Source organism: Glycine max, chromosome 19, assembly GCF_000004515.6.
Source record: "Glycine max cultivar Williams 82 chromosome 19, Glycine_max_v4.0, whole genome shotgun sequence".
NCBI lineage: Eukaryota > Viridiplantae > Streptophyta > Magnoliopsida > Fabales > Fabaceae > Glycine > Glycine max.
The window spans coordinates 47,734,999-47,747,179 of record NC_038255.2 but is presented as its reverse complement, the minus strand read 5'-3'; the positions used below and the strand labels follow the sequence as shown (position 1 = coordinate 47,747,179).

The window sequence follows — 12,181 nt, the reverse complement described above, 5'->3', positions numbered from 1 at the left end:
TATACTTGTTCTTAGCAAATCTACAAAAGTTTCATAATAACTTATCCAAGTTACAAGCATTCTTTAACTAGTCACTTATCGCTTTAAACCAAGTAGTATTTTAGTTGTCCTTCCAAGTAAATATCTCAGGTATTATTTACAGGAGGCCTCTTCAGGCTTCACCAAAAGCACATAGACAGAGGTTTGTGGGTAAGGTTTAAAGACTAGATACAATCGTCTAAAAGATGGATATGAACTCTGAAGGTCTAGTATAAAAACTCATAACTAAGTTTTTAAGAAAAGGGTTTTATAGAGAAGATGCACAAAGCTTATACAGAAGGTTTTTTACAAATACTTAGAGGATTTTGAGCGCTTTTTTAGAACTCTAACTATCTTCATAATGAAATCTTATATTCATAGTTTTTTCAAAAACTTGTCATTGAAATCTTGCAAGGGTTTGTTGTGACTTGTGAGAGCCTTTGCAGAAACAACTTCGTCTTTGTCTGATATCTTATTTATGCAGCTGAGAGAAAAGCTTGTAGAAGCATTTAATGCATCAATGGTTGAGTATTACTAACTTGATACTCTGATAAGATAAAGTTTGACTTATTTTCCCTTTTTGTATTAGGCTGCTTGTGGCGCAGGTCAAAACTGTAGCACTAAAAGTTTTAGGCGGGTGGTAATAAAAGTTTTAAAATATTGCCTAAATTATTCAGTTGGTCCTTATCTTATTTGAGGTTTCACTTTGGTTGCTTATTTGTTTAAAAGTTATAAAATAATCTCTCATCTATTAAAAATTATAAAATAATCGCTTAAGTAATTTTTTTATAGCATATGTATAAAAAAAAATCTTATCAAAGAGGTCTAACTCAATTGATTGATTAGAATGTGTGAATTATTATAAATCTTGACACTATCTTTAATTTTTATAGATAAAATAAACCTGAAAAAGATATTTAGGTAGTTTATTTTTATCCTTTTATACAATTTATTTCACATTTAAAGAAGAAACGACTATTTATCTGAAATAAACTTTAACCAAACGTGCTAACTGCTAAGTCTCAATATTCAGTCTGATTGGTATTGGAGATGACAGTTTTTGAATGTGCTCAAGAGAGCTGAGCTTAGATTTCTACTATTTGGAGTTTTTGGTTCTTTCATCGCAGTAATTGTGATTTGTGACTTTTTCTAATGAGTGATTCAATGTGTTATTCAAACACATATTTAGTTGAGTAGGTCTTTCATAGTAATTTTGTTAAACATATTAAACATCGTAATTTTACTGTTAAATTTGTGCAAAAACCGAAAGAAATTTCCTACTATACGAACCAGCAAAAATTTCACGTAGAATTAAACATCGTTCTTGAAATGTGAAATTGAGGATTGTTCTTGATGTGTACGACCATGTATCCGCAACAAGCATGTCCTTCCTAGTTTTTCTGAAACTTCCTATGACAAAAATGCTTGAGGGAACAATCTGGGGAGAATCGTATTTTTGGCTCGCACTATCAGATAATACACGCCATAGCAAGGGGCATGAATTACTGCCAGGCACAAATACCTGCATTGTATGTAGTTTAATCAGTAAAAGGCAATTCGAATAAGGCAAGACTTGAGCAATTTGATATTGTGTGTCACCCACCATATAGGAGCCCACTTGTTATTAAGCTCCAGAAAGGGATATGGCCACCTGTTTGGGAACAACAACATTTGCTTACAACTAATGTTGTAGAACAAAGCTTGTGGCTGATAATGGAAAGGAAGGAAACATAGTTATTGTACCATTTAAAACCAAAGGCGTGGATGACCCATTGAAAAATGACGTAGCCACAGCTCCAGAGAACAAAATAGGAGACTCTAAACCAAGGAAATGGCTGCCAATGAATGCACCAATATCACAACCGTGAGCTGGATAAGTGCCTAATGCTTTTAAACCAGAACTTAATCAAACTTTGGAAAAAACTTTGGATGCAGTTTCTTTAAGTACTTTTGATTCTGTTCTCCAACGTTTCACTTCGGTAATCTCTACAAATAAAGGTTTTCATTAAAAAAAACAACACAAGGTAGAACTCTAATTCTGATTGAAGAACAGCATCAAAAGTACCTTTTTGTATGTGTGTATTTGAGTTTTGTCCTTAAACTTATTTGTTGCGCAACCGGTATAATTTCAACGGGACTTCACCTCAATACTTGTATTCTAACATTATTCATGGGTGTATGGCACTTACCAGATTATTGAGAGATGTATCCAAAAGGAGGAAAAATGCATTCAACGCATGCATGCAACCCGTCAACTGTCAAGTACAGACCAATAAAAATCGATGAGAGTTTCTTTCTTAGAAGGATGAATTATTATACAATCAATAGCATAGACAGAATTATCAAGGTTTTTATGATAATAATGTACGCCGTGGGAGTGAAACGAGCAATGAGTAGGTGAAATCATTATGTGACTTGTTTATTCAATCAATCTAGAGCACGAGGAGGAATTTGTAAATAATCTTTAGTTGGAAGTAATTCTAGTGCTTGTATGCAGAAACACAGTGAATGAAAGGAGAATTATGCACTAGGAACAGGAACAGTTAATTTACAGAAGGTTTACAGTTATACTCACTGGGCTTAGTCTTAAGTGAGGATTTTGTAAGAATGGGACTATAACACCCCAAACCCAAAATACAATGTCTGTTAGGATGGCAGCCCCTGCACAAGTCTGTTAAATGCAGTAATCAATTCAACCTGAATATTGTCAACAAATTAGAAAAAGAAATAAAACAATAAGAAAAGGAAATAAAAAACTTTTCAGACTAGGTTCTGTGAATGGTTTTGAACTGCAAAAGCTAGCCCCAGTGACTTATGCTTGCCTTGTGGCTTAAAGCTATTTTCTTACATTTGAACTTTAGACTTGAACTTAATCATCAGTCACTATTTCTCTCTGTAATGATTTCGATCGACAGAAACTCAATTGGGAATATTCCATCCCTTTTCCACATGTACTTGATAAATACTAGTAACACAATCCTAACATTTACAAATGAGGAAAGTCTTTATTAAAAATTTTTTTTTTTTTGGTATTCCCGAGTGATACTCCAAGGTATTCCCACAAGCTTTCGTCCTTTTGACCGGCTATGGAGAGTTATTTACACTTAAAGCTTATCACCCCTATCCAAGAGTGTATTTTACGGGAATCAAACTTAGGTCTTCTCCCACAAATTCAGCGTATGTTGTCAACTAAGTTACACTCATAACAAGATTATATGATGATACATACGGACACTCTCAAACTCCTACATCCCACAATTCCTTACCATTATTCCAATATCTCAACCAAACCTCTCAATCCATCCTATATCATGCCTTGACTAATTCCAATACTCTCATATATTTACAGTCTTTCCGACTCTCCTAGTTTCCTATTAAACACAAATTTATTTAATATCTTGCATACCTCGTATGTAACTATGTATCTTGATATCAACCATTTTAAGATATAAATAGAAATAAAATAGGAATTTAGCTCACACCCAAAAACAGATAAAATCAAATAATTGAAAGCTGTTGCTAACACATTTAGGCCAAAAAGGTAGTCTTTCTGAGAAGGTATGTGCATTAACCATCTAGCATATCAGTTAACCTATACTAAAACCATCATCACGTATATAACAATTTTCAGTGTGAATTTCCAGAGGAAACATTGAATTCGAAGTGTTTGACTGACCTGATATATAGTTTGCATGATGAAACCCCAAAACCCTGCTCTTTGTTGAAAGTCCTCTTCAACATATTGGCTTTCCAACTTGTTGGAAGCGATTAAGTTTGTAGACATTGTCTCTTCTACATCCCTTCTCAGAAACTCAGCCTTTGCTCCATTGTGAATGAGGGGTTTATTAAAGCACCGCCAACATCCATGAGCAGATACAATGGTCCCCAACTGAAACCAAAGTTCCAAAGAAGTAATAAATGCAAACTAGATGCTAGTAATAAAAATAACAAACTTAGATGTAAATTCTTGGGTATTTTTGGTGCTATTCTCCTAATAAAATTTGAGTTTCATCTTGGTAATTTATGTTGATTGTTGACCTTTAATATAAACCTTTGCCCTCCTTTTGCTATAAAAATCATCAAGGTGAAACTTCATTTTTTATCAAAGAACAACACTAAACACACCTAAGAAACGAGACTTTGTTCTTAAAGAAACAACTACTGTTTTATAGGTCTTCTACTGACTCCTACTTTGCTAGTTCCCAGAGAACGTGATTCCCACTCCCAGTCCATCTTAGATAACAAATTTAAAACAGATGGGATTGTCAATTTGTCATTGTTGACATACCGCAAAATATATGGTAACCAATATGATAGTCCACCTGCAAATAAATGCAATACAATTAAAAAGTCTTCAACTCTTCATAATCCTATATAAACACTACAATTGGCATGTTATTCAATTCCTTCCATAGTTTTCTAGTCAAGGGAATACATTGAGTGTTGGGGCAAACAATAGAAAGAAAATAAAATCTTTATGGACATGGAAACAAGTTCTGCCACCCTAGGCATGACATTTCTTAATCAGTTTAAAGTATTTGGCATAGAGACAGTACCACAATTTCTTAATTTTAGAGAAAAAAAACTAAGATTTAGATAGTAAAGAATGTAAAAGAAGAAGAGCATACTCAGTGTAGTAAAAAAAGATGCTTGCATCGTATGCGAGAACATCCCAGAGTAAGAACAAAAGCATGATCACAAAGGAAAGGAAACGGGTAACAAGGAGGCAAAAGGGGTGAAGTCCTCGCCAACAACTTGTCCATAGCTGTGGGGTGCTGACGTGGCCTCTGTGCAACACACTCACGACCACTTCATCTTCAGGTCGAGACAACAAAAGGCTCGCAAAGGTGGTCTCAAAATCTCTTCGGGAAGCTCCTTCGTTCATTTCCAGCACCCACAAGGCACCTAGTAAGGCCATGCCAATTATGCCATAACACACAAGGTCATACCATGCTGTCTCCAATGCCATGATTGTTGTTGCAGTTAGTTACACGCCTCTTGGGGGAGCTGTGGGTTCTAAATTTTCATGGAACTCAATACTGATAGTTTAAGGTTGACTTTCAGGTTTGGGATCTTTTGGGCTGAAATTTTTTTAAAGAAAAACAAACAAGGTTACAAAGTACAAACGTTCAGAAACATTTAGTATTTTGGTGTTGAATTCCAATTGTGGGTATTGGAATTTGGATGAGGAGGACAAAGTTTGGATGCGGATGTAAAAGTGAAAACGAGTCTTAAAAAGTTAAAATTGTAAAATACGATAGCATAAAGTCATAAACTAAGAGAATTAAAAATTGTAAATCACTATCACTACAGACTGGTTTAATGATCTGTGACCTGTCTGTTACTAAGTATCTGGTCCCAATATTTAAAATATGAATTCCAAAAAAATTTCAAGTTTTATAAGCAATTTGGGCTTAAGCATGTTGGGGAAGTGATTTTGGGCCCTTTAAGTTTTTATGTATTTTGCTATGGTTGTCCTACCTTCTAGCTATGGATTATTACAAAAGCCCGTTCTGTATTTGGATTTTGTGCAGCAGGGGTTGAGGTGCTGATTCCACCGAAAACAATGTAGCTAGCAAGTTGGGTTATGATAAAGCTTCTAGCAGATTTGGTGGGAGGAATATACTTGAGTGATAAAATTAGGATGCGCTAAATGTCTAATATTACAAAAACTATATAATAAAAAAGGCAAATGCTAACATGTTCTAAAGCATGGGTTAAAAAACATAAAGTATAAATATTTTTATTAGAAGTTGAAAAATTATTCATGATTTTTTTCTCTCCCATAATTTATATAATAAATATTTTTTATTTTAATTTCTTAATCAAAGCCTTAAAAGTACTAGTTAACCAGATTAAATAAAAAAAATCATGTAAATATAGATAATATATTTGTAAGTGTTTATATATAGTATTAATTAATATATTATTTCTACAGCATACAGGTCAATGTGTTATATGTGAATCTAAGAAATAGTACGTGGTTTTATATAAGTCCCCTGTCTCTCATGGCTTATAGTACCTTTTTTTGGTGTTTGTCAATCGGTTGACTTCAATAATGAATAATATTCCACAGCTAGCTGTAGTATTCTCTTTAATAATAATAAATAAATAAAACTGAGATGGGAGGCTCTACTACTTTCTAGCAACCTTTTTTGACATAACTTTCTAGCTACCTAATCGCAATGCAAGTGTTACTCATGAATCATTAATATGGTTTCTCAACAAATATCATCACAACTTCAACACCATGCACAGCAGTCATAGCCTTTACTAGAGTATAGTTATCATTCTGCTATATTCGTTTTTTCCTTCATCAGTGTATTTGGATGCATTTTAGGGTTACTCTAACTGGTGTGAAAGAAAATGTGTACACTTGCGTTACATTTATCATTTACTAAAACTTCACGTGTTTCTTCCTGCGATTGTGGGGTTGACAAGCGACAAACTGATTAATTAGATTATACACAAAGTCTCTCCCCTTAGCTCCAAATGGTATACTATAATATAATTTTCATCATGTGCATGTGACGCGAACACGTAATCTGTTCTTCTTTCTTTTTCTCTCTCCACTCCAGCCATTCAACTACTTGTTATCTATACTACAAGTGAGATTAATATCCTCATGGTATTAATCAACGTGATATTGTTTGTATAGAATTCTATAACATACTATTAATATATGAGAGTATTTAAATTCTATTAGTGAAAATTATAAAAAAAAACAATTGATTGATGTCAGCAAAATATTTTTTATTAAATTAATGAGTTTTGTATAAACCGCGTGAATGAATTTATATGTATTAATTTAATAAAATTTATCTAATGAGAAAAAATATATTAAAGTAGGTCAAAACATTTTTTGGTATATACAAGAACCACGCGCCTGATAACAAACTTCAATAACACTCGTTTGGGACTGCTAAGTGTGTGTTTGGATTATAGTTAGAAAAGTTAAGTTAAACTTAGCTTTCTAAACCCAAGTTGAGTGAAAAATAAGTGACAAGGTACTTTGGATTCTACGTACGTTTTCATTGTAATTGTATTCAACGTAACGGAAAAAAATTTGCCAAGCATATGGGAGTGGCATTCAATATTCCGTGAATGGCCGTTTGGAGGTCCAAACAGGTAAACAAACATACCCTAAATCACGTTACACTTTTTGTTTGTGTGTATAAATGTCTATTTATACATATAAATAGAGTATAAATCTGTTTTGGCTTTGATCGATGGTATTGTTTGCAATCATGCATATTTGGGAAACTGTGCTAATACTGAAAAAATAATTATATATGATGTGCAACTATATTCCGTACGAAAAAAATTATTCATCCTAATTTTATCTCGTGAGAAAAATAATTGTATATATGCATGAAGCCGGCAAGCCCCGCACGTCTTCATATTAGCATAATATGCATAACTAAAATTAAAATGGCAAAGCCTAAATAAACGGGACAAAGAGACTGAATAACACATTTGTTTTGTCTTTCCTGTAGTTAGTTCCCAATGGTTTTGCAACTTTAATTAGTAAACCTGTGGCCACTTGACGTTGGTTTCCTTGCGGTCTGTGGCCGCATATAACAGTGTATAAATATTTTTTTTTATAAAAAAAACTGTATGAACTTTTTACGAAAAATAATTCTACTGGAGTCAAATTCACGTCTGTTTTATCTTTCAGAATATTTAATATAATTACACATTTAATATTTAAATTTAAATTTTTTAATTAAACTGAAACAATAATATCTCAATTGATCCACAAGTTCAATAGTATGTATGTATATTCATAATGATAATACTTGTTAATATTGTATACTCTTTTTTATCTTAAATGTAAATAGCAAAAATTTATTATTTTTTCTCTCAAATATCAACAAATCTTAATTAATTTTTTCTTATATAACAAGATAAATTTTAAAATACCCTTCCCTTAATAGGAATAAAGATTTTTTTGTTTGATATTAAGTTTAAATGAAGAATAGTTAAAAAAAATAATATTTTTTTAATAGTAATACAATTTAATGAAATTAACTAATTTCATTAATAAGTGTGAAATCGTTTTGTTCTTCTTATAATCGAGACTAGAGGAAATATGATATAACTCAGATATAATCATATTCTTTAAAGTTTTTAATTTGAGTATTTTAAATAAAAAAATATAATTGGAATAAAAGAACTCACTAAAGATATCAGTTAGATTTTTTAGTAAGATTAGTCACTAATAAGTTAGTGAATATTTCATATTAATAACATGATTATCTAAAATTTAATTTTAATTATAAATTTTATTTTAAAACAAATATTTATGATGAGAAAATTATTTTATAATTATATTTAATAAAATTAACTGAAAAACTAATTAAAAGTTAGAAAGCTAGTTGATGGTCGAAAATTAAACAAACCCTTGTTGATCATAAGTGTTGATTAAATTATATGTTGAACTAATAAAAAATGTAAAATTACATAAAGAATAAAAATAAAAAAAATTTACCTTAAAAAAATTAAAAAAATCTAATAAATATAAAAAACTATAAATAAACATTTTAAAAAATATTAGTTGAATTAATCAAGTAACATTTAAAAAATACTAAAAATTAATAAAAATAATAATTTATTCAACAGTCAAATAAATTTTTAATTAATAAAAAAATTAAAAAATAACTAAAATGTTGCGAGTCACTAAATAAACCCTTGATGAGTTGAACGGTTTGAGTTGCTAGCTGCCAAGCAAATTGAATCTTTCAAATTGTAAATATCGATGCTGGAATCAAACCTGTAGATTGGTCCTTAGTGGCCGACAATTTCGCCGCAAATGACATTCATTATCTTAAGAGAATAAATGGTAGAATTACTAGTATAACATATTTGTTAGAGTTATGATGGTTACTTGGAGGCATTTCGAGTTAGAAGTTGACTAGCATGGACCAAATTAAAAATATTACTGATCAAAGTAGTTGATACTAGTAGAAGAAGTTAATCTCTATGATGTAGTGAATTGATCAAAATGTCTATATTTAATGCTTAATGCTAATTAATTGTATCTCCATCAAAATTATTAAAACAAATATATACTTGTAAGAAAAGAAAAGAAAGAGTTGGATGTGTAAGGTCTCCCAACTAGTATTTCAATACATACACAGTCATGTTGAATGACACACTAGTTGATCTATTTTTTTTCTTTTAAAATTAACTTTAAAAAACAAGAATTTAAAAATAAAAATAAAAATTATTTGATATTTGTTTTTTAAATTTTTTTAAAATGACATACGAGAGCATAGCATGTAAAAGAGTGATCGAGCAGGTAAACAACGAGAGAATGGAAAGAGAGGAGAGAAAAATAACAAAATAGGGGAATTTGAATCCCTCTAAAGCACATCCCTCTCCTGTAGTCCTGTTCCTTATGTCTTTATCTAATATGCTTATTTTTCTCTCTATTAATTACCTATTTTTCTTAATTTTTTTTTTTTTTTTACTTTCATGCTTCGCCCTTTGTGGTGGAGAAATTCGACTATAAGAGAGAATCAAATTTCAAGAGTTTTTTTTTTTATCGGTAAATAATTTCGAGAGTTTGTAGATGGAAAGAAAAGGGGGAGGGAAAGAGAAAGGAAGAGAAAAAAAGTTAATTTTCTTTTAAAAAATCCCCCCTAACTCATTTAAAAAAAAATATTTTTAAAAAAAATTGTTGAGCTCAATTTTTATTGTTAAACAATGTGTTTCAACTTTTTATTTTAAGGAAACGAAAAGTGTAAAAAGCTAGGAAGATAGTATCTTGATATAGTTTATAATGGCAAAATATATACGAATAATATTATACAAAATTTCATTTTTTTTTCTTCCTCTTATCATATCATATTTTCTATAGTTTGGTTTCAAATCAAGGGTGGACATAAGACACAACTGAAGGCAAGAAACTAGTTCAAAGCAGATATCATATCTACATTTCTCTTTTTTCGACTACTTTTTCTCTCTGGATTATATGAACACCTTGTGTATGCATCATTTTTTAATATTATTGTCTCTCGTTGCAGGGTTGTAGTTCTTTAGTTTAGACCACAGAAAAAGTCAGCAAATTAACTATCCTTGACTTTATATATATGCAGGCAACACAGTATGAAACATAAGAAATATATATAAACAAAACATGAAATACAAATTAATAGAAATGGGGGACAAAAAAAAGAGGGAGTGAAACAGTTGAGCTAAGAACCTAAACGCAAGATAAGGAAAAGTACACAGAAAGCAAACTTGCTTTTGAGTCACAAGCAGACAAGGTTGATGAATTTATGCTTTGAAAATACAAACAAAGAAGAGACATTGCAGAATTATTAGTAGAGTGCAAATGAAAAAAAAGTCCCAGTAACAAGGTAATTTGACGCACTGCATGACATCATCATGTTCTCAACTTGATGAAGGCTAGGGAAATTAATGCCAACCAGCCACAAAACTATGTTTTTTTGGCTCTACATGTAATTAAGCTGGTGTGAAAGAATAACTTCTATTAACCACAGAGAACCCACCATCCACCACCAAGTTGTGACCACTGATGTAAACAGCAGCATCATCAGAAGCAAGAAACAAAGCTGCTTCAGCTATATGCCTAGCCTTCAACACAACACCCTTCAGATTAGCCTGTGAGCAGCTATTAGCTTCAACTTGCTCAGGCTCAAAGTTGAAAGCTTTGCATGCAAGAGGTGTTGCAACTCCGAAAGGGGATATGCTATTAACTCTTATTCCATAAGCACCAAGTTCACTACAAGCTGATTTCACCAACCCCAGAAGAGCATGTTTTGATGTGGTATAACCATGAGGACCTGTTCCACCAATAGTAGCAGCCACACTAGTGGTGCATATGATGGATCCACGGGTGCTTTTAGCAACCATGGCACGTGCCGTGTGCTTAATTGTGGCAGCTACACCACGAACATTTGTGGCCATGGTGTTGTCAAACTCATTCAGATCAAGGTCAAGGATCCCAGATAAGGAACCTATTACTCCAGCGTTGCTGAACAAAACATCTATGCGACCATGTTTTTCCAAAGTGAAATTGATTGTTTCTTCAACTTGGTTTTCATCTCTCACATCACAATGATGGTAAGTCACTCTCTCTGACCCTATTGAAGCAGCAACTCGGTGACCTTGTTCATCTTGAATATCTGTTGCAACAATAAGTGCTCCATGTTCAGCGAACAATCTCACTGTCTCTTCACCAATCCCACTTGCTGCTCCAGTGATAAGAGCCACCTTACCCTCCAACCTAGAACTAATTAATCACATAAAAAAAAATTAAGTCAACTAATCAAAATTCATCAAAGTATATATAAATCTGAATGAACAAAATTAACCATAAAACTATGATATTAGTACTACACACACACAATAAAAGTTCATAAAAAAGAGATTGAGTCTGAGATAGATCTAACTAGGGGCACCTTTGTTTTGTCATTGGCAGTGATGAGTGAATGAGCTCTCCCCAAAACCTGGAAAAAAAGCTCTTGAAGTAACCCCTAGTAATAACCTATATTTATAAGGTTTGTAGAGTGCAAAGCTCCAGATATGTGATGCGAACTAACTGTTGAAATGTTCATTATAATCGTGATTAAGTATCAACAACTATTGTCTTATTGATCTTATATTTGAAATTAAAATATTGTTAATCAGATATTTCTTGTGGCGACTGTTCAAACTAATTGAGACTAATCCTCTTTCTTTGCTTCCGTCTTTGATCTTCTTTTTGGCGTAATGCAGTACTTAAGGATGCGTAATCAAATAAATATACATGAACTGTGGCTGAAGAAATTTGATTATGCATTCATTATTTAGGTGAATTACACGTTTCCAACTGTGTGCATAGCATATAAAATTCATTACACTCTGTTTCCAATCACATGGCCTTCATCATGCTTTTAATGTACAGTTGAAAGGTCAAGCATTCCAACTCGTACAAACCACACTATTATTTACTTTTTTTATGCAATCATACAATTATAGAATTTAATTGTTCTCTAGATGTTTAAGACTATATTATATAATTCTTCCATGCCGATTTGAAGAAATTAATATCCCCTTTTTCAAATTATAAAAGAATGTAGAGCCGCTATATGCAACGAAATACGAATCATATACTCCATTATCAAATTTATATTTATATATTCATCACTAACAA

General features: G+C 31.9%; 2 protein-coding genes across 3 annotated transcripts; both read right to left on the bottom strand.

Annotated features, from left to right (window-relative positions):
* Window positions 1-1,301: 1,301 nt before the first annotated feature.
* On the bottom strand, window positions 1,302-5,354 carry LOC100779894 (uncharacterized). Of its 2 annotated transcripts, XM_003553629.5 has the most exons (8): window positions 4,647-5,354; window positions 4,307-4,340; window positions 3,695-3,907; window positions 2,594-2,689; window positions 2,208-2,273; window positions 1,762-1,853; window positions 1,622-1,669; window positions 1,302-1,540 (listed from the first exon to the last, which is right to left on the bottom strand). In XM_003553629.5, the coding sequence occupies exons 1-8, from the start codon at window positions 4,985-4,987 to the stop codon at window positions 1,429-1,431; spliced, it is 1,002 nt and encodes a 333-aa protein (XP_003553677.1). In that variant the 5' UTR covers window positions 4,988-5,354; the 3' UTR covers window positions 1,302-1,428. The 2 variants fall into 2 exon arrangements, with proteins under 2 accessions (XP_003553677.1, XP_040868671.1); XM_041012737.1 differs by lacking the exon at window positions 1,762-1,853 and having other exon boundaries at window positions 1,622-1,725; window positions 4,647-5,274.
* Window positions 5,355-10,129: 4,775 nt separating this feature from the next.
* On the bottom strand, window positions 10,130-11,942 carry LOC100777244 (short-chain dehydrogenase reductase 3b). Its single transcript, XM_003554520.5, has 2 exons — window positions 11,448-11,942; window positions 10,130-11,278 (listed from the first exon to the last, which is right to left on the bottom strand). The coding sequence occupies exons 1-2, from the start codon at window positions 11,459-11,461 to the stop codon at window positions 10,489-10,491; spliced, it is 804 nt and encodes a 267-aa protein (XP_003554568.1). The 5' UTR covers window positions 11,462-11,942; the 3' UTR covers window positions 10,130-10,488.
* Window positions 11,943-12,181: the final 239 nt, after the last annotated feature.

Coding starts and splice junctions, on each gene's coding strand:
- LOC100779894 (XM_003553629.5), bottom strand. CDS start 4,987: ATGGCATTGGAGACAGCATGGTATGACCTTGTGTGTTATGGCATAATT. Junction 3,908..4,306: donor TGGTTACCATATATTTTGCG/GTATGTCAACAA, acceptor CTTTGGTTTCAG/TTGGGGACCATTGTATCTGC. Junction 2,274..2,593: donor CTCACTTAAGACTAAGCCCA/GTGAGTATAACT, acceptor TGTACTTGACAG/TTGACGGGTTGCATGCATGC.